The 25,135-nt window shown below is 50.6% G+C and overlaps 4 protein-coding genes and 1 pseudogene across 10 annotated transcripts; all 5 read right to left on the minus strand.

Annotated features, from left to right (window-relative positions):
* Positions 1 to 5,658: 5,658 nt before the first annotated feature.
* Positions 5,659 to 6,342, minus strand: LOC120671906 (probable zinc transporter protein DDB_G0282067). The gene has a single exon (XM_039952165.1). It carries the CDS (start codon positions 6,211 to 6,213, stop codon positions 5,848 to 5,850), a length of 366 nt encoding a protein of 121 aa, XP_039808099.1. The 5' UTR covers positions 6,214 to 6,342; the 3' UTR covers positions 5,659 to 5,847.
* Positions 6,343 to 10,259: 3,917 nt separating this feature from the next.
* On the minus strand, positions 10,260 to 10,826 carry LOC120671851 (annotated as a pseudogene).
* Positions 10,827 to 14,374: 3,548 nt separating this feature from the next.
* Positions 14,375 to 15,005, minus strand: LOC120672642. Its single transcript, XM_039953152.1, has one exon. The coding sequence runs from the start codon at positions 14,919 to 14,921 to the stop codon at positions 14,628 to 14,630; it is 294 nt and encodes a 97-aa protein (XP_039809086.1). The 5' UTR covers positions 14,922 to 15,005; the 3' UTR covers positions 14,375 to 14,627.
* An 835-nt stretch (positions 15,006 to 15,840) lies between these two features.
* On the minus strand, positions 15,841 to 18,665 carry LOC120672641 (neuroguidin-A-like). The gene is made up of 7 exons (XM_039953151.1): positions 18,396 to 18,665; positions 18,228 to 18,318; positions 17,895 to 18,074; positions 17,607 to 17,798; positions 16,823 to 16,990; positions 16,518 to 16,672; positions 15,841 to 16,362 (listed from the first exon to the last, which is right to left on the minus strand). The coding sequence occupies exons 1-7, from the start codon at positions 18,446 to 18,448 to the stop codon at positions 16,209 to 16,211; spliced, it is 993 nt and encodes a 330-aa protein (XP_039809085.1). The 5' UTR covers positions 18,449 to 18,665; the 3' UTR covers positions 15,841 to 16,208.
* Positions 18,666 to 19,390: 725 nt separating this feature from the next.
* On the minus strand, positions 19,391 to 23,667 carry LOC120672640 (DEAD-box ATP-dependent RNA helicase 30). 7 transcript variants are annotated; one of them, XM_039953149.1, is made up of 11 exons: positions 23,408 to 23,666; positions 23,147 to 23,322; positions 22,898 to 23,110; positions 22,618 to 22,797; positions 22,367 to 22,528; positions 22,128 to 22,282; positions 21,946 to 22,038; positions 21,767 to 21,852; positions 21,456 to 21,682; positions 19,958 to 20,191; positions 19,391 to 19,813 (listed from the first exon to the last, which is right to left on the minus strand). In XM_039953149.1, exons 1-11 carry the CDS (start codon positions 23,461 to 23,463, stop codon positions 19,719 to 19,721), a joined length of 1,677 nt encoding a protein of 558 aa, XP_039809083.1. In that variant the 5' UTR covers positions 23,464 to 23,666; the 3' UTR covers positions 19,391 to 19,718. The 7 variants fall into 7 exon arrangements, 2 of the variants coding, with proteins under 2 accessions (XP_039809083.1, XP_039809082.1); XR_005674224.1 differs by having other exon boundaries at positions 21,314 to 21,682; positions 22,898 to 23,322; XR_005674223.1 differs by having other exon boundaries at positions 21,231 to 21,682; positions 22,898 to 23,322.
* Positions 23,668 to 25,135: the final 1,468 nt, after the last annotated feature.

The following is a 25,135-nucleotide window of genomic DNA, read 5'->3' on the forward strand; positions in this document are numbered from 1 at the left end:
TACTTCGGGCGCCCAACGCCCAGCAGCTCGTCACCGTGGCCGCGGCTCTCGCGCGCCACCTGCACAGCGGGCGGCTGGCCGACGCTGCCAAGGCGCTAGCGGATTCTGCCCGCGCGTACTCCGCCTCGTCGGCCAGCTCCGACGCCACTGCGAGGCTCACCGACGCTGCCTCTACTTTCATCACCGCCGCTGTCGTCGACAGCTCGGCCCAAGCCTCCCTTGATGTTGGGGCTGTTGTCCTCGAGGCTGCCCACTTCCTACCAGGTCGGCGTGATCTGACGCTGGTCGTCCCACCCACAAACAACCCGATCTCCCCCTTAGCGCCCCTGTTGTGTGGGGAGTTCCCGCCGCTGCGACCGCTGAACCCTGACACGCTCGCCGATGCTGCTGCCCTTCTCGCGTGGGATGTCCGCAACACTGCCTTGGCCGCCACTGCCAAGGCGTTCGCGGTCAGGGCCTGGGACTTCTCCAAGATGCCAGGCGATTTGGGCGCCGCGGCAAAGCTTTGCGACGCGGGCCGCACCCTGACCGCTGTGGTGGGGGCTACACCGGAAGCCACCGACGTGTCCGACCTACTCCGAGCGGCGCATCTGGTGCTCACCCTGAAGCACCCTCCCGCACCTCCGTCACAGGGTTGCCGGGAGAGGATCCTCCGCCTGTTTGGGTGAGGTGAGAGTCTGGATTCTCGAGAGGAGAGCCCAATGGTGGACAAGGTGGCATTGGTGATGGAAGAGGCCAGCCGATTTGCTGAGTCCGCCACTGATTTGTCAATGAAGGACGCCGTCGACACCTTCGCCCAGGCCGTCGAACGATTCGCATCCGTTAAAGACCACCGGAAGAGGGTGATCGACACTGAGCTATGCAAGACAGGAATGATCCTGCGCGATGCTGCAAGCACTGGCCGCTGTCGCCATAGAGCTACTAACATGGGAGCCGCTGGTGATTTCTTCTCAGGGTTGCTGCGGTGCGGTTGCTAGGACTCCATAGTGGAGTGGTTCCGGGCGGCCATCTCAGGTCTCTCGGATTTCTTCTCCAGGCTGCTGCGGTGCGGTTGCTGGGACTCCATGGTGGAGTGGTTTCGGGCCGTGCCTTGCTCTCTTTAACTAACCATTCACACCTGTGTTTATTTAACTTGATACAATGACGGTAACTTCACTACAGGGTCACTGCCGTGGCGACGATAAGAGCTCGGCCGGCCGCGGGGCCGACGAGGAGATAGTGTGTTGGGAATCGTGGTGACCATAATACCCACTAAACTGAGGACCTATAGCTAAGACACACCAAGTCACTCTAGAGTCGGTTAGCCTTTTCAGTTTTTAGCTACTTAGTGTATAAGGTCCTTTCAACGGCAGAGTCGCTTTCTCGCTTTCAGTGGCAGAGCCTACCAACAGATGAATCTGACTTTCGGGAGGCAGAGCCTTCCTAGGATAAAGCCTAGACCCTTTGTGATTTCGGATGGCAGAACCACCTACGATAGATCATAACTTATACACTAAGTACTTAGAAACTAGAAAACTAACACTTACAAAACACTTGCTTTATTACAACACAATAGTATTACACAAGAGTACATAACACACCCTCTTTATGTGGCTATCCTAGCACTCACCCTCTCACTACTTCCTAGCACCACTCATCTACTATGCTCTTGGATGGATGGCATGGAAAGTGAAGGGGGCTCTATTTATAGGCCAAAGGTGGATCATAGGGTGGTGATATGTGTCCCCGCTTCTAGAGAGTTCCTAAATATTACAAGATTATCTAATTTATTTTATTAACAAATCTAGACTACTCCATGATAAATATCTTACTCTTGTATAGTGTAGATCATTCTAGAAGATTGCCTTGCCTTCTTTCAACACTCCCCCTCAAGACAAACTTATTTTCAACCTCTCAAAACTTCTCAAACTTTGCTTTGTTGAGACTTTTTGTGAGTATGTCGGCAGTCTGCTCTTCTGTTTTGATCTCACCCTCAAGGACCTTTTCTCTTATGTAGTGATAGTGAACTTCTATGTGTTTGGTTCTTGTATGAAAGACATAATTTTCTGCCAAACGAATGGAAGATAGATTGTCACAGAAAATCCTTACTTGGTATTCTATTGGCTGGTGAAGATCCTCCATCAACTGTTTGAGCCAGGTGCTTTCTTGTGCTGCCATTGCTACTGATTAATACTCTGCTTCAGTATTGGATAATGCCACAATTGGTTGTCTCTTACTGCACCATGATATAGCTCTAGATCCAAAACTGAAGAAGTATCTCGTAGTTGATCGTTGTGTCCCACAATCTCCAGTATAGTCGGCATCACAGTGTCCCATCACCCGGCAATCATTTGTCTTCTTGTATAGAATACCGAAATTGATGGTGCCTTTAATATATATGAGGATACGCTTGACTGCATCAAGTTGAGGCTTCTTAGGATTGCTCATATATCGATTAACCACTCCAACCACATATGAAATATCGGGCCGGATCTGCCGAGAGTGAAGAAGTGAGGGATGACCGGCTTGGAGTATTAGTAGAGTAAAGGTGGCGTGGCGGCGGTGCGTCCTATACCTGTTTGTGGAAATGCCTCATCCCCGCGCGGCCTCCGGAAGGGGCGCGGGGCTGGTTTCATGGCGACCTCTGCATGCACCCATGGCAACTGTTTCGAACTTATGTTAAGTTCTTCTCAGTTCGGTGGTTTTTCACCATGGTTACGGGCTTATGCTTCATGAGAAAACTCAGCTCTTCAATCTTGGGGGAACGCCATGCCAGCAGAGGCCAGCAGCAGCCGGTCCGGCTCTTCTCATACGACAGAACGGCGAGGTTGGCAGAGAGCGAGCGCGTCACGAGATGCACGAGCGCGCAGGAAGCAAGGTATCCAAGAGGAGGAAGAAGAAGGTGACGATGGTCAGACAGGCAGCGGTGGCTCTCGGGGCTCCGGCAGGCAAGCCACGGCCCACGTGAAGAAGAGCGACCCCGCGTTCCTGGCACATGGGGGGCGGACATCGTTTCAGATACTGTCCGGGTGGAGGGTATTTCAAATACCGTCCGCCCCTTGGGTGCCTAAGTACCGTCAGATCGGGCTTTTACGACCCAGGTTAGGCGTATCGCGGGAAGCTTCTTCCTCCTCGGGCTAGCAGTGGCGGCGCGAGCGCCGAGCCACACATGCTTGTGTAAATTCGTCGTTCCGATCGTCCTACGGCGGTGGCGCAGGGCCTCTGTGTGTGCGCCTCTACGCCCCTACGCTAGAAGGAGCTTTAGCAGACAGAGCTCTCGCCCATGACGCCGAATTTTAGTACGACGTACCCTGTTAGCAGGCCGCAGGCGGCGTCCATGGTGGCGTGAGCATAGCGGCTGCTAATCTGCCAGAAATTGTCCATTCTTCCCCTCCACTGAGACGTCGTGGCCCTAGTTTCTGTGTAGTCTTGATGCCTGCGACTGCGAACGTGGCCGATGGCCGCTGCCGCGACGTGTGCTGGCTGCAGACCGTCACATATCGCCGGCATGCTCGCGTCTGTTGGCGCTACCCAGGAACGTGTGTTCCACACCTTCGCACTCTGCCTCGCTCGCTGTCGCTCTCACACTCACCGGCGGACTGAGGTAGAAGATGAACAGTAACTTTTCTAGCATCGAACGCCGCGGAGCCCATAGCTGTATCTTGGTCTTTTGATTGAAAAAACAGAGTCGGCATTCTTTTTTTTTTTTTTGAAGTTAACGGCATGAGCACTGCCATGTCATATAAAGAGGATTAGAATGCGGCTTTTTACATACTTGTGTTGAGTCGGCATTCTACAGTTGAGGAGCACAGGGGCTTCTTGTAGTCCGGGGAGCTCTCCTCGATGACGGTCGTCGCGTCCAGTCCGCGCAGAACATGCACGTCCATGACCCCGAGCCGTGCGCTCGACCGGTCATGGCGGCCTCCACCGCAAGACCTGCGCCACGCACACCACTCACCCAACAACTCCACTGCATGACCTAAAATGGCACAGGCACGGCGGAGCTATCCTCCACACGCACCAGCCCCGGCGCGCCGTTCACGCACGAGCGCGCCCGCGGCGCCACACACACGCACGTTCACGAGCACAGACTCGCAAACCAACTGACCTAGCGACACCAACACGACACACGCACACGCCCATGTCGAGCTTATGGCCAACAGCGTCAGGTGCGATTCGTTTCTTGTCGTGTTGTGCGTGCCGAGTGGTTTGGTGGCCGGCTTTATCCCGCTGCGCCGGTGGCCAAATCAGCGCACCATGGTGCCACCGAGCTCGATCGTTCGCCGTCGTGATCGCGTGGGCGCGGCTGCGCCGGCTTGCCTTGCCGGTGTATGAGCGCCGGAACGTCGTCTCATCTCATGCGCATACATGCAATACAAGCTTGGGCGCACGCCATGGTTGACATGCCTAGCAGCCAGGTCCGGCCCTTGAACTGCGACGGCATGCAGAAGCACAGAACGGCGAGCCACGGCTGGGAGAGCGCGGGAGCGTCACCAGATGCAAGATGGCGCCTGAAGCGAGGTATCCAGGAGGAAGAAGATGGAGGGGATGGCAAAGCAGCCAGAAGTGTCGCTCCGGCGAGCAGCGGCGTCGTCGAGCAGAGGCGGCGTTCCACGCAACCCCGGGGGCGGACGTTGTTTGAGTACCGAGCGGGTGGACGGTATAGGTGGCCAGACGGGCGGCCCGGCCCGGCCCGGCACGGGCCCGTCTAAGCACGGCCCGTTTAGACATGACCCGTTTAAGCACGAAAATATTAACGGGCCGTGTCGTGCCTGTCCATGGGCTGAAGTGCCGGCCCAGGCACGGCCCGAAATTGATTTAATCGGGCCGGGCCGGCCCGTTTGGCCCGGCAGCCCGGTGGCCCGAAAATATTTAAATAGGGTTTGATAATGGATAACATAGTATTTAAACTGGCCCATTGTGCTACCCATCGGCCGATCGGGCCGCCCTTTTTCGGGCTGTGCCTGGACGCATCCATGGGCCGGGATTGAGGCCCAGGCACGGCCCGGCTATCGTGCCCGTGCCCGTGCCGTGCTCGGGTCGGGCTAATATGGGCCGGGCCTCAGGCCCCAATGGGTATCGGGCCAAATGGCCATCTATGGACGGTATTTCAAATATCGTCCCCCGTTGGATGCTAATTATTACGAGCCGTCCGATTAAGCTTGTGTGGTCCAGACTAGACCCATGGCGAGAGGCACCTGCCTCCTCGGGCTCGGATGACAAAGGCGGCCCATGGTGATCCGCCGAGACTCGCTGAAGAAGCGGGGGATGGCCGGCTTGGAGCTGGAGCAATGGTGGAGCGGCCTATACCTGTTCGTGGAAATGCATCGCCACTGCTCAGCCTACGGAGGGAGCGCGGGGCTGGTTCCATGTCCATAGTTCGCCCGTAAGCGAGCTCGAGCATATCGTCAGGATCAGATGATCAGATCCATGGCGACTGTTTCGAACTCGTTATTTCTTAGCTGGTGCCCGGCGCCGATACCTAATAATTAAAACGACCGGTTCATGAATCGCCCGGAGCACCAGCAGTGCACCCCCCCCCCCCCCCCCCCGGCCCCTCCTCTTTCTCTGACAGCTTGTTGCTGTAGCCGCGCCGGCGCCGCCGTGGCAGGGGTTTCCGGCCGGAGGACTGCATGCCTGCACTGATCAAACAGCAATGTTTTTTAAGAACACAGAGCGTGCCGGAAGCAAGTAAAACCTTTTATTCACGTCATCATCACGGTCTTATTCTCGTGTACAATACATAGTACTACTAGTACGGATCGGAGTAGCTCTCTGTCAGGACTCGGATGGCAGCAGACCTGATGTGATATCTGATATTATGGTGATGACCGTGACGTTCACCTTGGCCGTCCGATCTATCCGAGCTCAAGCGTAGTACTGGCCGGTGCACGAGTCGTAGCGCCTGCTCTCGCACGCGTCGTAGTGGCGCCCGCCGTCGCCGTGGCCGTGGCTGTGCAGGTGGTGCTGCTCGCGGTATTCGCCGCCGTGGTGCCCGTGGCACGACCCCTCGTGCCCGCCATGGCCGACGTGGTGGTGGTGGTGGCTGCCGCTGCGGCCGAGGTGGCCGTGGCCGTAGTAGTGGCCCCTGCCGGCGCGCGCCACCTCGTCGATCTCCTCGTACTCCTTGCGGACGGCGTAGCGCTCGCCGCCCTCGCCGTGGTAGTACCCCGGCTCGGCGTGTGGCCTCCTCACGTCCTCCGCGCAGTAGCCCGACTCCGAGTAGTACGCCATGGCGATGGTGCGTCACTACTTGAGTTGCAGTGAACAGCGGCCAAGTGTCTGCGTTCACTGTTCAGTACTGGTCTGTTCTGTTCGATCTGCAATGCTGAGACCTGATCGACGATGGATGCGGGATACATGGACTGGGCCGGGCTTTTATAGTGTGCAAGCTAGCAGCTCACGCAGCATGATTGAGATGCTGGAAGGAATGCTGCGGTAAGGATCGGACGTGGTGCATGAGTGGAGCAGGGAACTTGTTCTGAAAGATAGCGCGCGCTCACTGCTTTTCTGCCGAGCCGTGCCACCTGCACGTTCGGATCGAAGATGGAAGAAACCTCGAGGCGAATTTTTACACAGACCGATGCCCGCCAGGAATTTTTCTGAATGAGATAAAAAGCTTGAAGCGAGCTTTGGATGGAAGCAAAGTGTAAATGGAATAACAAAAGGGCATGGATGGTAGGCAGATATCAAGATGTGTCCAAGGCAAGGTCAGTTTTTTTGTTGTTGTTGCAAATGATAGTCATCCTGATGATGACCTGTTTATATTGTCAGTATATTTGATTCTTAGTTCAGACGGTTTTCCTCAGTTTATATTGTCAGTATATTTTATTATGTTCATATTGTACTACTATAGATATTTTATTTGACCAGAAGCAGCGATAAATTAAAAAAATCCAATATTAATATTTGTATGAGGAACAAGAACATGACAAGACAAAAAGAACAAATTAACATAAGAATTGATTATAATTTGTTGATGACAACTACAAACCAAAAAGGACATATAGAAACTGAATGAAGGAGCTGAGGCCAGCTGGCAAATTACTGAATCCATAGTTTTCATGTACAGGAATCATATTTTGTTCTATCATGAAGCACAATTGGTACTTAAATCAGTATGGTTAAGGTTGAAGAGATTTTGCTACAACTTTTGTCTATTGGTTATTTAACTCTTTTTTTTACTGCAAGGTTCTCTATTTATTTGGCTTTGGTTAATCCAGAATTTTGATCCATCATCCGTTCATAATATGCATGAAATTGCTATCTACTAACCTAACTATATTCGATCAAAATGCATCTCACAACGATATGCATCCCCTCATGTCTATTCCGGACAAAAGGAGTCCAGGAGGATACAAATAAGCCATTCGCCCATTTTTCTACACATGGTCTTAGACTCTCAGATGATGAAATATTTTTTTATAAACAATATGACACAACCTACGTTATCTATAAACATCTCTATTTTCACAATTAATCAAAGAATACTGGCTTGAACACGCGGAGTTAAGATTTTACTGATTTATCAACATTTATGTCTAGATAGGCGATCACTGTAAAAATGGAAAAAATCTAGTTTACACCCTCAAACTATTATTAAAGTTTGATTTTCAACATTCAACTATAAAACCGGATAACGAAGGACATCCAACTATCGACACGGGATAAGTTTGGCCCTTACGATGATTTCAGGGTGGTTTTATACTTTTTAAAAATAAAAAAATCTAATTAGAAATATCCAAACAATGGAGAAGTACAGTGCCCATAGATAGGTTACATTTTTAGAGAAAATTTGGTATTAGTTTCATATTTCTCTAATTTAAAATATTTTATTTATGAACTTTTAGTTTATATTTGAATACTTTAATTTTTTTAAAAATGAACGGCCACTTTTGAAACCACCATAAGGGCCAAACATGTCTGGTGTCGACAGTTGGATGATCTTCGTTATCCGGTTTTATATTTGAATGTTAAAAATAGAATTTTACGGTTTGATGGTGTAAACATAAGTTTTCCCTACTACAATAATTGTTCACCTGCAGAAAAACGTGTTCTTCTTTGCCCCCTTTTGAGTGTCATTTGAGTTTTGTGCAAATGTGCTTCCATCCTTCAAGCACTAATAGATCATGAGCTAGTGCAACAACAACAATTTTCTAGATAGAGATCGATCTTCCCATGAATTTCGGTATTGTCACCATGTACGCTCATCTGACGATACTGGCCAACACGGAGCATGTTCAAGCAAGGATGAGCAAGCGCGAGTATGGGTGTCATGCCTGGTACCGTGGTACGGTACGGTGAATGATGCGGCCATGCGGGCGCCAGATGTACGGTATAATCTTAGTATATTATATACTACCAATGTATCTAGATGCATGGTCTGATTCACACCACAAACTACGGCGTGCCTGTACGTATAGTAAACGGGGAAGCTTTATTTAATGAGTAAAGTCTATTTTTAGCCATTCAACTCTGGTCTCGGTTTGGTTTTAGCCATCGAATTACAAAACCGGGTATCTTTGGCCACCCAACTATCAAAACCGTCCGACTTTGGCCATCGGATGGTTTTGGCCGGCGGTTTCGCTGACGTGGCGTCCACGTGGCTGTGAGGCCCACATGTCGGTTGCCATTCTCTCCATCTTGCCCCATCCTCCTTCCCCCGAGCCGCAGCCACCCCGCGGCCGCCGGCGCCCGCCTCATCGCCTCACTCTCCTTCCCCTCGCTCTCCCGCTCCCTTGCGTCCTGCCCCAAGCGCGAGAGCAACAACAGTGCTCCCGCCATGGCCACTGCCCCCGATCTCCACTGCCTCCGAGCCTTGCCACAGCCGCCAGCGCCGCCTCCCCGCCTCTCCGCCTCGTCGCCTCACTCTCCTTCCCCTCGCTCTCCCACTCCCTTGCCTCCTGCCCCAAGCGCGAGAGCAGCAGCAGCGCCCGCCATGGCCGCCAGGGCCATTGCCCCCAAGCTCCACCGCCTCCGACATCCCCTCTCCCCGCCGGCATGCGCATCATGCCAGCGCCACCTCACTCTCCTTCCTCCCCCCTACTCTGGGCCTCTCTCTCCCGTTCCTTGGCCGCCGCACGCCACGAGGGCGCCGTCGCCGTGGAAAGCTCCGCGAGCCGCAGTGTCACACCTCCTCCCCCCAATCGAGGGCGCACCAGCTCCGCTCCGCCCCGCCGCCCTCTCCACCTTCCCACATCCCTGTCTCCATCCGTTCGAAACGCCGGATTCATCACCGCCACCTTCATCACGCAGCCGCCCGGCCAGCATGGGCGGGAGTGCGGCCGCCACGGCCGGCGCGGGCTTGGGTGTCACAGCAGGAGGAGCTCGGCCGTCGGCGCGAGCTTGGGCGCCGGGCAGGCGGCAGCGAGGCCGCTGGCTTGGCTTGGGCGCCGGGGGAGCGAGGCTGCCGTCGCGGGCTTGGCTTGGGCGCTGGGCGGACGGGAGCAAGGCCCGAGGCCGCCGTCACGGGAGCGTGCTGCCCAGGGTGAAAGCCGTCGTTGCAGCGCCTCCCCCACCCTCACCTCCTTCCCCACGCACGGCGAGCACCACCTCTCTGTTCTGCTGTGAAAGGCCGGTCGGTGAGCCAATCCATGGATATGGGCTTCCATTCTCAAATTAAATCGGTAGAGAGGAGAACCACGTCTTCCTCAACCTCCGCTCACCTCCAATTTCTACTCTGCTCGCTCGAGCAGGGCCTGCCACGGAGCTCTGAGCCGCCTCCTATGGCTGCCCGCGGCGCGCCCTCCTCGACGGCTCAACCTACATCAAGAACCCTTGGGACGGATTCCCCTTCCTCTCCTCTTTCTCCTGGTATCTTCGGATTGAAAAACGGTGGAGATGAGCATGGAGGGGGAGCCGGCCACCGCGCCGCGTCGCCCCGCGGCGGTGGAGCCGCCGCGCTGCCAGCCTCCCTTTTCCTCCTGCCTGCCGCGCCGCGGGCCTCCCTTTCCCTCCCGCCGCGCCGCGTCATCCCGCGACTGTGGAGCCGCCGCGCCGCTCGCCAGCTCAGCCAGACTCGCTCACCGGAGGAAGTGCAGGCGGTGGGGATGAGCATGGAGGGGGAGCCGGCGGCGGGAAGGAGACGGAGAGAGCGCTGAGGTGGCGGCTGACCTGTGGGCCCCATTACCACGTCAGCAAAACCGCCAGCCAAAACCAGCCAATGGCCAAAATCGAACTGTTTTGATAGTTGAGGGGCCAAAGATACCCGGTTTTGCAATTCGATGGCCAAAACCAAACCGAGACCAGAGTTGAATGGCTAAAAATGGACTTTACTCTTATTTAATATATTTAGGTCATCACAAGCTTATTATTTTCGTAGTTCGTACACAGGCTGCGCGTCCACGTACACACACATATACCCGGCCGGATACACTACTCATACTATTATCATACACATGGGGAGCACACGCACATAAGTATATACGTGACACGTACGTGCCTCACAGCCTCAGGTCCCGAGATGATCGTGAAGCCGGTCATCTCTCAGTCGGCCCTGACGGCAAAGTTTCTCCTTGCGCTCATGGAACTCGCCGGTGCCGGTGTTGATGTCCTCCTCGAACTTGCTCTCGCGCGCCTCGAAGTGGCGGGAGCCGTGGCCGCCGGTGCGCGAGACCTTGTCGACCTCCTCGAACTTCTCCTTGACGACGTGCTGCTGGACGCCGCCGTGGCGGCCGAAGCCGGCCGGGCTGCCCTCCGACCTCACCTCCTCCGAGAAGTAGTCCACCTCCTGGTAGTGAGCCATTATTTCTGGGGATGCTTGGAGCAAGCTTCCTGTTGTTGTGTAGTGCCTAGCTAGTGAAGTGCTTGTGAATTGTATGAGATGGCTCGTGTGCTGTATGCTAGGGTTGGGTGTGAGCTTTTATAACGAGGAAGCGCGTGGAAAAACCGGTTCACATGAGGGAGAAAGATTCGTGTGTGCAACCGCTTTATTGATTAATGTGTGCTCTCTTGGCTTTTTACCATCCATCTACAAGTGTTTGGAAATGGAATGTACTAACAAAGTGGATGCTACATGCTAGGGTGGCTAGAGAATTATAAATTACAATTTTACATGGTAATATGAATTTCAATTTTATCTAGTAATAAGGATACAACATATCTACGGAATTCAATTGTGTTGGCATACATGTGATTGAGCGTCTATGCCTGTGCTGTGTTCCAAAGAAAACAGAGAGGAAATAGCTAATCTAGACACTGGGTGGGTGGGGCAAGTGTGGAAGGTAAAATAAAGAGTAAAATGCACTGGGGGTCCTTAAACTAGTTGACCTGTTCTGTTTAGGTCCATCAACTTTGAAAGTGCATTTTTAGGTCCACAATCTATTCAAGTGTGTCACTTGAGGTCCAAATGACCGCCTACGTGGACCGCCATGTAGATCCAACGTGGACAGTATATTTGCAAATCACCCCTCTCAAGCCGAGCCCTCCTCAATTCTCCCCCATCCTTTTTCCTCTGCTCCCGCACTGCCGGGCTGTTGCAGCCCCGCTACTCGGCTCCCTCCCCGCGCCTTGCCATGGGCGCTCCTGCTCCCTCCCCGCGCCGGCCATGGGCGCGCCCCTCCTCCGGCCTTAGCTCCGCGCCGCCGCGGCCTCTCCCCTCCTCCCTCGCCGCGCCGCCCCGGTCCTCCTCCTCCTCCCTCGCCGCGGAGGCCCGTGGCGCGGAGACGCCCCGCCGCCGGCCAGATCCGCGCGCGGCGCGGCATTGCCCTGCCCCCGGCAGCGCGGACCGAGCTCGGGCCGTCTCTCTGGCCGCCGGCCATGGCGACGGCGGCCCCTCCTCCCTCACTCTCCCTCCCTCTCCATCCCTCCTCCCTCCCTCCCGCTCGAGCTCCGCGGATCCCCGGCCCTCCCCTGCACACGCGGCGCGGAGCAGCGTGCGGCCGCCGCAGCCCTGTTGCTCGGCTCCTGCCTGGCCGCCGCGTGTGCCTCGCCGGCTCTTTCCTGAGCGCGAACCACCTCCGGCGGATCCCCGCGCGGCGCGCGGCGCTCGCGCCGGAGAGCAGCACGCGGGATCGGCGGCGCGCGGGGAGGCCGGTGCAGGCTCGCGGGCTTGTGGGGGTGCGCGTCCAGGCAGCGGCATAGCCACGCTCGGCTCCGGCCGCCGCCGCCATGGCCCTGCGCGAGCTGCAGGGGGCGGCGACAGATGGAGCAGGGGATGGAGCGGAGCTGGCGCAGGGGAGGAGAGGAGGGAGGGGCCGCCGCAGCTCCATCTCCCCTTCTCCCGCCGGAGCAGGAGTGCGCGAGCCGCGGAGGGTCGTAGCCGGCGCGCGGTGTGGCCGGCGGGGCTTCCTCGACCTCGTGCGCCGGTGGCCCGAGCGCACACCGCCGCCGCTCCGCGAGCCCGCCGTGGCCCGAGCGCGTGCTACCTCAGCTCTGTGAGCTCGCGGCTCGCCGGCCGCGCCTCGCCTCGCCACGCCTCCACTGCGAGCGGCCGGCGCGCGCGAGCTGAGGGGGCGGAGGGGGAGGAGTGGCGCCGGCGATGGGGACGCCTCGCCTCAACTCCGCTGCGCGACGGAGGGAGCAGGGGAGGGCGAATGCCGGCCGCCATGGCCCCGTGGAGGACATGCTTGACGGCGGAGCTCGGCTGCGACCGAGCGCGAGCAGGCGGAGCTCAGGCGGGCGCGGCGGGGAGGAGAGGGGGTGATTTGCATATATGCCACGCTCTCGCAACAGGCCCAGTCCACGTTAGATCCGACGTGGCGGTCCAAGTAAGCGGTCAACACTGGTCAGAGACGTTTTGGACCTCAATTGACACACTTAAATAGATCGTGGACCTAAAAATGCACTTTCGAAGTTCATGGACCTAAACAGAACAGGTCAACTAGTTTAAGGACCCTCAGTGCATTTTACTCTAAAATAAATGTGAAAAATAAGAGAAGAAAACAGCATGTATAGACATAGGTATGCAGGGCATCCACTTAAATCAGCTGCTTGTTGGTAAAACCGTGAGTTACAACTCCGTTAAAGAAAGGAAAAGGATATGCAATTAGCAAGCAAAAAGGGTTTGGCTCATCTAAAATGTCAGTCTCACCGGTCAGATAAGAATATATTTTTCAGTTGGCAAACCGGAATATATACTTGCGTCTCGGCCTGCACCAGAACCGCGTTTCATTTCACTAGAGTTGATGACCGCAAGCCGCCTTAGCACCGGACAGCGCGTGGCTTGTAGGTGAAAAAGAATCACAATTCCTTCATTCATGATAAGATATAGTATGTACATGACAAAGGGGGAGGGGGAAAGGGTGCTGTGTGGACATGTTTTACTACAGTTTTGCAAAATGTGTCTGGGAAACAAAGTGATACACATGTTACTCTCTCAGAATTAGTAATCGGTTTCCCTTGGTTAAAACTAAAATTTCCCAATATATACTTATTCTTTTCGGAAGGAAGAAGGATATACAAATTAAACAAAAAAATTGACAGGAGAATGAGCTATAATTAATTGTGTTCATAACAATAAGTAAACATGACAAAAAGGTTGACAAGAGTTGAATGAGGAAGCTGAGGGTAGCTGCGCAATCAACAACCGAGATCCACACTTTTGCTGTTCACAGGAGTTATATTAAGTTTTGTAGAAAACATCAAGCTGCATTAGTGCTTTAATCACTGCAGTGCTGGTTCAAAGGAATTTGCTGCAAATTTGTTCCACTGGTCGCTTATCTTCATTTTACTGCAAGGTTGTTTATTTGAATTTGGTTAATCCTGAAATCTTGATCCATCATCCATGTGCAGCATGCATGGGATTGCTATCTACTAACCCAATTTGTTCGTTTATGACAGCAGAGGCTGACCTGATCTGTTAAACTACTATCAGAGGGGAATATGAACTACTGACAGGTGCAGACTGCAAAAAAAAAAACAAGAGAAACTATTTGCATATGCTCTCGGGTGATGAGGGATCTGGATAATCAAATTTATGTTAAAACATAGACAGTCTATGTACAACTTTATTTACACAGTTAACCAAAATAACGCTAGCCTGAACACGTGATTGAATGTTTTACTTATTTAACACCATATATGTTCAATTTGCTCGTCACTGCAATTTTCTGGCGCATGTGCAGGTAGCACACATGTTCCTTTCCCTTGTTGAGGAACTGCAGATAATAAGCATGTTAATCAGTAGCGCGAGTTAAACTCAATGCTCTTGGTCGATGTGTCGTTTGATTTCACTAGGTTGGGGTTTTTTGTTTCTATCGTATGCCCCCTGTTGCAGCCATCAGCCCTGGACTTGTGTTCTTTTTTACTGACAAGCTAGAGTTTCAGTGTTTTCACCCCAAACCTCGCCGTAAACCCTGTTCCCTCATCACCGGCGAGCCTTGGATTGAGGATCCCAAACTCAGAAACTCTGTCTGGTCGTCGCATGTTCAGTTTGGAGATAGTTGCATTGGGTCGATGCAGCAACGCACATTACTTCATACCGGAGAAGCTTGATTATTCAGGTCACGAGCTTATTTTGGTAGAACATACAGAGACTGGGTGCGTATGCAAGCCAGCAAAGTACGCGGATACGGTAGACCTTGCACACAAATTTTGTACATCATAACTAAATACGGGGAGCACGCACGTACGTATGCGATACGTGCCTCCGGTCCAATCCAGATACGTGCGTCGTCGTCGCTGGAGCTGAGCCCGCGTGAAGCAGCTGATCAGTCGGAGCGGACGAGGAAGGTCTCCTTGCGCTCGTGGACCTCGCCCGTGCAGGTGTTGATGTCCTCCTCGACCTTGGTCTCGCGCACCAGGAAGTGGCCGGAGCCGCCGTGGCCGTGGTGGCCGTGGTGGTGGTGGCGGCCGTGGCTGCCGGTGCGTGACACCCTGTCGACCTCCTCGAACTTCTCCCTGACGACGTGCTGCTGGACGCCGCCGTGGCGGCCGAAGCCGGCCGGGCTGGCCACCGACCTCACCTCCTCCGAGCAGTAGTCCACCTCCTGGTAGTGAGCCATGCTGATGGCTGTTAGGTTGCTTCTGTGCACTGGCTGTGCTTACAAGTGCCTGTGGACTGTGTGAGATTTGTGTGCTAGATACAAGGGCTGTGTGCGCTTTTATAGCGAGGAAATTGAAGTGCTGAAGTACATGAGTGGAGTGAGGAATATATGTGTTCATCTTTTTTTTAGTAGGAATAATGTGTTCATCTTTTTTTTTTCGAGTAGGAATAATGTGTTCATGAGGGAGAAAGATACATGTGTGCTTTATTTCTTCGCCTTTTGCACATTGATCTAGAAGTATTTGAACTGTATTGGCCGAGTAGATACTCTTTGGGTAGCTAGGGCCCTTTTTTAATTACAATTTTGTCACGTTGATACGCTGTTTAGTTGTATTCTTATTATTAGGAATACTTTGTGGATGAGGAAATAGCTGATTCAGAACATGTATATAGGGGCATTTTGTAATCCTGCAAACAATTGCTACCCCGTAGCTGCTTATTTGGTAAACAATAGATTCAACTCAGTGGTAAAGAACACTAAATTCAGCACAGACCTGTAGTTACCAGGCAAAGTGCTTATCGGCTCGTCTCAAAAACTGTTCGTATGCGACCTTCGGTAGAAGCGATGGGTCAGGTAAGAATATACTTATCATTTAGCCAATGGGAATATATACTTGCGTCTCGTCCTGCATCGCATTTCACCCTACCTTCATGATGTGATAAGGTCCCTTTCTAGTATCCAGCAGCCATGCCTGACGAACCTCACTTGCTGGTTTTGCACAAATACTTCTCATGGATCTGGTGAAGGGCGGATACAGCAATTGAGATTCTCACCTATCGTGGGCATCCACAAGTACGGGTTACAAAAATCAAATGAAACAGAAACCGTGAGAAACAGTTCGTAAGCATGCACCAATCATCTTATGGATGTAAGCCGGTACCAGATGGATAGTTCTAGAGCATTCCTTTAAATCATTTCATCCCAATTTTCTAGCTTTCAAAGTTGGATTAGATCATTTGGTTGAGATTTGAGTCAACCAAATAACCCAGTGAAATCAATATTTGCATATCCCTAAGAAGATGCACAAATTTGTGCCTCTAAACATGTAGAAGCCATATATGTTAAATATAATTGATACTGTTTCATTGGCCCAGATCATGTTCTCTGTTCGAGAATTAATACTCTTCTGATCTTCTCTACTTGTTTCCCTGCTATTTTCTCCTACTCAACTCTTGCCATTTGGCTTGCTTGAGCCGTCATCTTCCTAAAACCAGTCGAGCACAAAGGGTTATCAGTGTGTCAAGACTAATGCTTCTTCCTCTTCTTGCTGCTGCTTTTCAGATGCTTCTTTCGTTTTCCACTCTTGGCATGTGACTTGCTTGAACCGCCATCATCTTCTTTGTCTCCGTCGAATAGCATGTTCATTCCAAGGTCAAAACCATCTGCTAGGCCTCCTAACCTGTTGGCAGAATCAGACATCAGTTGGTTGTGTAAGGTGGCTAAGAAACCAAACTGAAAATCCCAAAACCAATTATGTGTATACAGGAAATAAACAGCACTACAGCAGCACAAGATCAACCGTATGAACTCTAAAATATTGAAATTTGAACATACCCATGAAGTTGTCTCCTGATCCGCTTCTCAATCTGCTTATCACGTTTGGTTACTGGAGCACGAGTGAACAGATCCTCTTCCTGTTTCTCTTGCTCCTCTCTCTGCCGCATGTACTTCACGAATTCCCTGCTTTCATCACCCACTGTTTCCTTCCACTGTAAATTGTAGAAGATTATTTAGCAAGAAAAAAAGATGGCATGCAAGACAAGTTGCTAATAAATGTATATTTTTTAGATAAAGGAAAACCGGCCTCGGCTATCACATTGTGATAGCTTGCAGCCATTGCTAACAAATGTATAGCAAACCTCCTCAGGCCGGCCAGCAGTATCATCGATCATCTCTTTAATATAAGGATTTTCCTTTGCCATTCGTGTTATTGCTTTCTCTCTCCTTGAATCTTGCTTTCGACGCTTATCTTCATCATCCATGATAGTAGGCATAAACTTCGGAGGACGGTAAACACCATCATTATTCTGAAATCAAGCGATACATCAGAACAGAAGGTGCTGCATAAAGCAAATATGCCACACTAACTTTGAGATGAACATCAACGATCCAGCAAATAGGGAACTGGAACAAAAATGACATAGTTAAGTTAATAAAAAAATTGCATTCAGCACTTAAGCAGAATATCGATATCCAAACTTTAAAAACAAAAAAAACAGGGCAACCACAAATCTCAAACATGCTGATGTAAAATACATACATAAAACGCCACACAAATAGGTGAATTTCTAAAGGGTCAAGCAAAGCTTTGTGCTGCAATCAAATTCGATACTGTAGGGATGACCATCATTTTTTTTCAAAAGGGATGTTGATTCATTATTACCAGTGACAACCGACAACTATATTACAAAGGACATATTACAGTAGAAGAAAAGATGGGAACACTTGGCCTCACGTGAATGACATGGAACTTAGTGATATTTCGGCTAATCCATGAGTGCACACAATTCAATTAATATATTTCTTTCAGAAACTAATTCATGTAGGTGGTTTGGCGCATGCATAAAAGAAAACATTTGACATCTCTTTAGGAATGTAGGAATAACATGTGTATAGCATCAGCAAGCAAGTGAAAAACATCACCTGCCCATCAGGAGCAGACTTTGTGTCCATCATATCTGGGTTTGGCCTATACCTCAGCAGGTCTTCCTCATCAGAATGCTCACCCTTCCCCTTCGCCTCTGCAGTCCCTGCCTTCTCTCGAGCAGTTGCACCATCAGCAGCATTGGTGAGCTTCTGGATTTGGTACTCTGCCTTCTTGTCAATAGGACGAATCTACCGCACCAAATTCAACAGAACATCATCACTTACTTAACCAACTATATCGAGGCAGGCGAATGAACAATCAACATCAAAGGCATGAGCCCAAACCTTCTCTAGAAAGAGCCTGATCTCAACAAGACTCCGGACAACAGGGTGTCCATCCACCGAGAGCCCCTTGGCCTTACGGAGCAGGTAGTAGACGATGTCCTGGCAGTAACCAAGGAGCAGGTGGTTTTTCGCCTCTAGGTACCCGATCCCGTTGGCCGTCGGCAACTGATTCTCCTTGACCTATCCAAACGCCATTACCAGAGAAAAAAAAATTGAATCAAAGGCAGCAGGATGGCAAACCGGAGTTCATTCTCCCATCGTACGATATTCCGGAAGTTGGAGAAATTGGGAGAGGGGATGGAATCTTGCAAGGGGAAGACATGGGTAGATTACCTTTCGAGTGACGGCCTCGACCTTGCCCCTAACGAGGTCCAATCCGTCCTTCATCTCCTTGAGGGCGGCGAGCAGCTTCGGCGCGTCATCGCTGCGAGCAACAAACAGCCGTGTCAAATTTTCTTTAGTTGCTTACGCCGGGGAAAGGCATCTAACTGCTGAGCTTACCGTACGAGGATTTCTGCCTTCCTCTCGCCGTTGGCTTCGGCGGCGGCTGCCATGATGGGGAGCTACTCTTGTCGGAGAAACAGGAGGCGGCACGCGGCGCGGCTACGTCAGGGGAAGAGTGCGACCAACGGTGCAGAGCGTGGCGGGGACCGGAGCGAGCAGGCGACCGCACGGAGGCCTCGTCACGGTGGCGGTGGCGACTGGCGAAGGGGCGGAGGCGGCGCTGGGGTTTAGGAAGGGAGCAGTCAGTGCGACGGTTACAGGGTAGCCAGGGTAGGGCAGCGGGGCTGCGGGGCGACCTAGCAGGCTGCGATGTTGGGCCGACAAGTCCGGTTTTTCTATTGGACACAGATTTTTTATGGGCCTTTTGGACACAAAAATTGGACATATTTTTCTCCTTGTTCTTTTTTTTTTTGGAGTGTGTGAGGTCCCAACTTAGTTTTCGAGCTACTACCCTAAAAAAAAAAGTTTTCGAGCTACTTTCTGCTTACTACAAGAACGGGTAGTGTAAAAAAAAAAACTACAACAACGGGTTTAGAACTATTTGCTCATCGATTCCGGCTTCATATTAGAACGAAAAATCACACGTTAACTTCACGACACATTTACGATCCAATCGTTAACCGCTCAGAACGTTACAACAGAATCATAAAAAGAAAGCAAGAAATAGGATGACGATAACCAGCACTAATCTCCTAGTGCTCCTCTTACATCGAGCTGACTTGCTCCTATACTCCGCGGTTTGCCACACTTCATAATATATTGTTCAAGCTGTTATAACATATTGTTCAGGCTGGCATCTTATACAAACCACACTTTATAATATATCTTATAATACATTGTTCAGGCTGGCAGCTTATCCACTGTAGTTCCCTCGAAAAATAACCAGCACCAATGGCAATTTCAGAGTACACATCAACGAACTCCTGAGCATGTAGCTTTGCCAGTTGAAAACTAGACCAACATCAACCGGTACAACGGGGAAATCAAATAGATAACTTTGGCATCAGTCAATCCAGCACTAGAACAAATACTCGACACAGAAGCATCCTTTTTTTTTTCAGCAACATGGGTTGAAGTACAGTATACAACTAGACTTTAAAAGATCGAAGGGACTCCAAAAGATAAGTTTGACTTGAATGCAAATGGTATGATAAAATTTGATGTTCCATGTGATCATAAGCTTCATAGATGCAATAAGTAACGGAAGCAAATTGATTTGATGTCCTATAGAAGTTGAGGGAATTTCTCTGAAATTTCCCGAAGAATGCATTTAATGCCTAATAGTATACAAATAGAAGTCCCATAGTTCCTTGGCACCCATTAGTATGGCCTTCTTCCTCCTAACGGAAAGGTATTTGATCCAGACATATGACCCCGGTTACCAAACCCACCTCTGCCCCTCGACCGGAAATTGCCTGAAAACAAAACTCACAAGTTAAAGGAGAAGCCAGGGAAGATCCAGGAACATGCATCAATGCAGAAATGTAGAAACCAAGTAACAAGACTTAGAAATTCCTTGAGATTTGGACATGGATTCTAGTGCAGGACTAAGAACCCACCTCCTCCCATCGAACTCGCAGATTTGGACATGGTTTCTAGTGCAGGATTCACGACTTGGCCAGCTTCCCGCAAAATCTTGACTAGGTTCCTTGAGAACTTCGCATTTGCATGTGTGAAAAAAGTAAATGCAGTTCCACTGGCACCAGCACGGCCAGTTCGACCTATCCTGTGAATATAATCTTCAAGTGTTGTTGGAAAATCATAATTTATCACACATTTTATGTCCTTCACATCTGCAAAATTAATAAATGTTATCAGTACTTAATCAAGATTGATGTGTTGTCCTGAAAACCACGCTGGACCACTGGAACATCAACATTGTCGATCTCCATAGAAGGCAGTACATGGTTTAGACAAGCACCAAAAATAAAATCCACAGTGCTGCACTTCCAATTTCTAAAACACAAGTCGAAGGAGCTGAAAAACTGAACCGGGTATCAATCACTGCTGGATGTGGAATTGATGGTGATTAACCTCTCAGCCTTTATTAGGAAATGTTGAATACTGCAACTGGCATGCCTGGGTAACCATTTATTCAATAAGGAGCATCTAATATCCGCAAGACCGTATAACCCAAACAAAATCTGTCCAGCATGCCAGTCCAACATAGGCTGTAATGATTAAGGTGCTGCATCAGAGGTCGCTATGGGAACCCACTGAAAAGAAATGCTAATTACTCTTGTAACCATTTTTTGACCAGTTGGCACTTGGCAGTGATACCGATGATGAGGCACTTGACCAAAAACCAGAGCAAGCTTCTACAGAATCATATGTAAAGCTAAAGACAAAGCAAACTAGCAAAGGCAGTTCTAACATATTTAGTTGTCACAATGAAATCTAAAGGTGCTAGTTGCGATGGTTGTGCAAGTATTTTTATTAGAATTTATTATAATACCATTGTTACACAAACAATATTCCTTCATAAAATTTTGCCATACATGTGCAAAACTAATATTGCTCCCACCAATTCTATAAACAAATGCACTAAAGTACAGTGATTGTTCAGCATGCTTTACAGAACAATATGGAGAGAAGGGATCAATAAGAGTAGAATTTTAGGACAAACAAGCAGCCGCATGCCATTAAACCTAAATGTTCAGGGATGAAGGAATGAATCAAGTTCAGTGCTGAATGCATGTACTCTTGCACAGTCCTTTTTCATGTTATCCATTTTATCAAAAAGTAAGGCTCCCTAGAAGATCTATCAGGTTTCTGTTTTTTTTAAGGAACATGTTTCTGCTTTTTTGGGCCAACCAAGAAAAGGAAAGTTACCGTCATCTGAAAGCTGAAGTGCCCAGGTAACACTGCCAATGCTCAGGCTCAAGTGAGGTAAACCACAGGAAAAGATGATCTACCTTTGACATGATGGCACCTTGGTATACACCACCAATCCACAAGTTCAGTTCACTCAACCAAACACAGCTGAACAGTCCTCCGACTTATCCTTGAGCACTTGGAACTACTACCTAATCCTAAAATTCAAATAAATAATCATACCAAGACCACGTGCTGCTACATCTGTGGCAGCCATTATAGGACTCTTGCCACTCTTAAACTCTGCAAGAACATAATCCCTTTCAGCTTGAGCCTTATCACCATGTATAGATAATACTGGCCACCCATCCATTCTAAGTTGCCTGGTGATCTTATCACAGTCCTTTTTCGTTTGGAAAAATATCAAGATACGACTCCCATCCATTAAATCAGACAAGAGCTTACTGAGTCTGTGGGAAAGAAGTGACAATCAACTCACATTGTGTCAATTTGTAATCTATAATATTCAGTACAGCAATGCCAACCATACATACCTCGGGTACTTCTCATGCTCTGAAATGACTTCAACAATTTGTTGTATGGAATGATTAGCTTTAAGGTCAGGTGATCCTATGGTTACCTATATTGCAGTGTAAGCAAATGTTACTGAAAGATGTGTCAAAATCAATATAGTAAACCAGAAAATAACAATAACAGCAGGAGCATTGTGCACCTTGTAAGGATTTTGCAGAAACTGTCTAGCTAAGGCTTCAACTTCTCTAGGCCAAGTGGCACTCCAATATAAGGTTTGCCTGTCTGGCCGGATCTACAGATAGCGTAAGTATGGAACAAACATTAGAGATTGGCTAGACAATGAATACTGATAAGCATTCTGCATTTTCAAGGAAACAATACCTGTGCAACAATTTTTCGAATTTGAGGCTCAAACCCCATATCTAACATCCGGTCTGCCTCGTCCAGCACAAGGTATGTCACTCTACGTAGGTTTGTGTGACCAGCTTCCAGCAAATCAATCAACCGCCCAGGAGTCGCAATGACAATTTCCACTCCTGAAAGTACGGATACCATGCTTTAGCTTTTAAAAAATAATATTCACCTAAAAGCATTAAAGTGGGTAGGAAGTGCACAGATACCTCTTCTAAGGTCGCGTATTTGTGGACCCTTAGGTGCACCACCATAGACACATGTGCTTCTAGTTCTTGAATACGATCCAAATTTTGTGGATTCTTCCTGTATTTGAACAGCAAGTTCTCTTGTTGGGGCGAGGATTAATACAATCGGGCCATCACCTTGCTCTACAGCCATTACAGTCATGCATGAGTAAGGGGAATGGACAGCCAAAAAGGCACATAGAAAGCAAACAGAAAGTTAATAGAACACAAACCTAGGCGAGGCTGGGCGCCAACATGAACCAACCCAGGTAGCAGATAAGATAATGTTTTCCCTGAGCCTGTTTGAGCGATACCAATCAGATCCCTACCCTTCAGAGCCATAGGCCAACCTTGAGATTGGATAGGTGTCGGCTCCACAAACCCAGATTTGGCAATTGCTTGCATGCAGTAATCTGTTGAAGGCATCGAAACGCCGTAATATAAAAAATGATAGATATTGAATTAGTCTTAAGTCTTAACAGACGGGCAGGCAATACTGGAGCTAGAGTAAACCTGGGAAGTTGGCTTCCTGGAAGTATCGGACTGGCTTGGGCACATCCCGGCCCTCGACGGTGATATCCCGTAGGCGGCGGTACTGCGCCACCTCCGCATCCGACATAGCCTGCACGGAGGGAGACTCCACGTAGAAGTTCTTCTCAAACGGTATCAGGCTCCGGAAGTCAGGCTTGGGCAGCGCGAGCGTGTCAAGCCCGTCCCTGCCGCGCCCTCCTCTGCCGCCACCATAGCCGCCTCCACCGCCACCTCCATAGCCGCCTCCACCGCCTCTGCCTCCTCCTCCACCGCCTCTGCCGCCCTGCCCGTAGCGCGCGTAATCGACGCCAGCGGATGCCGCAGGCACGGGCGGATACGCGGCGGCGAAATTGTTCGCCGCCGGCATGAGGACCGGCGGAGCGACAATAGGAGCCACGGCCAGGTCGCTGCGCAAACGAACCAAATCGATCGAGTCAGAGTCGGGTCAGAATTCAAATCGGATCGGAGAAGCTGGGATCGGGGTTCGCGTACCTGCGCCTGTCGTGGTACGACAAGGGGTCGGCGAAGCGGAGGTCGTATGGGTTCATGGCGCCGGGCACGGGCTTGGCCGGAGGGGCAAGGAGCTTGGCGGGACGAGCGAGCGGGTCGAGGTCGCCGCCGAGCTCGAGGGTAAAGGTGAGGGGAGGGGATGGATCTGCTGGTGGCGGCGGGCGGAGACGCGGTGGGATGCTTTTTGTTGGGTTGCCTTGGTGGCGTGCGGGGACGGACGGGGTCGGTTCGTGTGACCCACGCGTCAGATTCCCTGGGTCTGTCGGTCCATGATGGAAGCCCGGTCCTTCACCGCTTCACGCAAGTTGGCGAAGGCGACGGGCCAGCTGAGAAAACAGGCCGCGCACGCGCTATCCCCCTCCCCCCTGCCTGGCCCATGAAGGGCTTCCCTTGGGCTCGTGTGTTTACTTGTAGGTTTATGGACTGTAGTGACAGGGGGCTTGCGGATGAGAAACGAGGCCCGGCTGGAACGTTGGGGAGTTGGGAGCCTGCACAAATAGACTGCTTTTCTTAATTTTTTTTTGAATTTCTAACCTCTTGAGACCTAAATGTTTCGCTGGAGGATCGTGTCGACATAGATGAGGTGTTAAATTTTCGTCCTTGATTTTTTTAAGATTTATTAGAACAAAACAAGGTTACATTCTGCATCAAGTATAGTTGTGAAATATATCAACACCTCCGAGCAAGGAATATTAGCTAAAGAATGAGCTAGCTTGATGTGATCTATTTTGAAAAATTAATAATTTAAACCTCTTTAATGTCACTTGTCAATCCTATGCTTCCTTCAGCATCAAAGGCCATTCTGCCCCCTTATCTAAATTGTAAAGGAAGATGTGAGGATTCACTATGTAAATGCATAATGCGCATATCTTTCACTAGTCTCACCAAGTCAGCAGTCATTATAAGTTTCTATAAAAATATTATAAAAAGTTTGTTGTGGGGGTTCTAGGGGTACCCACAGCCGGGTGGCGGAACGCACCCGCCTATTCCCCGTGAGGGAGTACTCGGGGAAGTACTAGGCGATGGGGGTGAATCTACGCTGGGACTAGGACTCAAGAACACACGATTTAGAGTGGTTCGGGCCGCCGGAGCGTAATACCCTACGTCCACTGGGAGATGTATTGTTCTTGGTGGTGTGTATGAATCTATCCTCTGCCGGCCTTGGCTCTTGCCCAGCCTGAGGTCTTCTAGCGGCGCTCCCCCTTTTATAGATCAAGGGGAAGCGGATACATTGGACGTTGGGCCCCGACAAGTGGGCCCAACGTGCTGTGCAGCATACTGCGCAGAGTACTTAAAAGACAACAGTGGTTACGGATCTTTTCCTCCGATATGCGTACTGCTGCTCTTCTGACCCAGGGGGTCTTTCCTTGTCCCGTCAGCTAGGTGTCCGTTGGAGTAGCGTAGCTTGCGGCGTAGCCTGCTGAGGCTATTATGTAGGCGTCATAATGGGCGAAACCGAGCCGTCGTATCCATCTGCTATGGCAGACTGGCAGGCGCGGCGTGGGCGGCGCCAGCGGCTCCACTACCTTGGTAATACGCGATCAATAGTGCCTCCTGGTCAAAGAATCGCCTCGGCTTCCACTGTATCAATGCGGGGCGTCCACCTACCGCAATAAATGCAGTGGTGGGTGAGGCTTTGTATGGAGACCAAGCGCCCTTGTATACGTGTCCGCGCCGGACCACCCAGAGGTAGGGCGTCGACTTCTTCCC

The sequence above is a fragment of the Panicum virgatum genome, chromosome 5N (genome assembly GCF_016808335.1).
Source record: "Panicum virgatum strain AP13 chromosome 5N, P.virgatum_v5, whole genome shotgun sequence".
In the NCBI taxonomy this organism is placed as follows: domain Eukaryota; kingdom Viridiplantae; phylum Streptophyta; class Magnoliopsida; order Poales; family Poaceae; genus Panicum; species Panicum virgatum.

Coding starts and splice junctions, on each gene's coding strand:
- LOC120671906 (XM_039952165.1), bottom strand. CDS start 6,213: ATGGCGTACTACTCGGAGTCGGGCTACTGCGCGGAGGACGTGAGGAGG.
- LOC120672642 (XM_039953152.1), bottom strand. CDS start 14,921: ATGGCTCACTACCAGGAGGTGGACTACTGCTCGGAGGAGGTGAGGTCG.
- LOC120672641 (XM_039953151.1), bottom strand. CDS start 18,448: ATGGCAGCCGCCGCCGAAGCCAACGGCGAGAGGAAGGCAGAAATCCTC. Junction 17,799..17,894: donor TCAGGCTCTTTCTAGAGAAG/GTTTGGGCTCAT, acceptor TTGGTGCGGTAG/ATTCGTCCTATTGACAAGAA. Junction 16,363..16,517: donor ATCAGGAGACAACTTCATGG/GTATGTTCAAAT, acceptor TTCTGCCAACAG/GTTAGGAGGCCTAGCAGATG.
- LOC120672640 (XM_039953148.1), bottom strand. CDS start 23,463: ATGAACCCATACGACCTCCGCTTCGCCGACCCCTTGTCGTACCACGAC. Junction 22,798..22,897: donor CCAGGAAGCCAACTTCCCAG/GTTTACTCTAGC, acceptor TGCCTTCAACAG/ATTACTGCATGCAAGCAATT. Junction 19,814..19,957: donor TGCGAGTTCGATGGGAGGAG/GTGGGTTCTTAG, acceptor TTTTGTTTTCAG/GCAATTTCCGGTCGAGGGGC.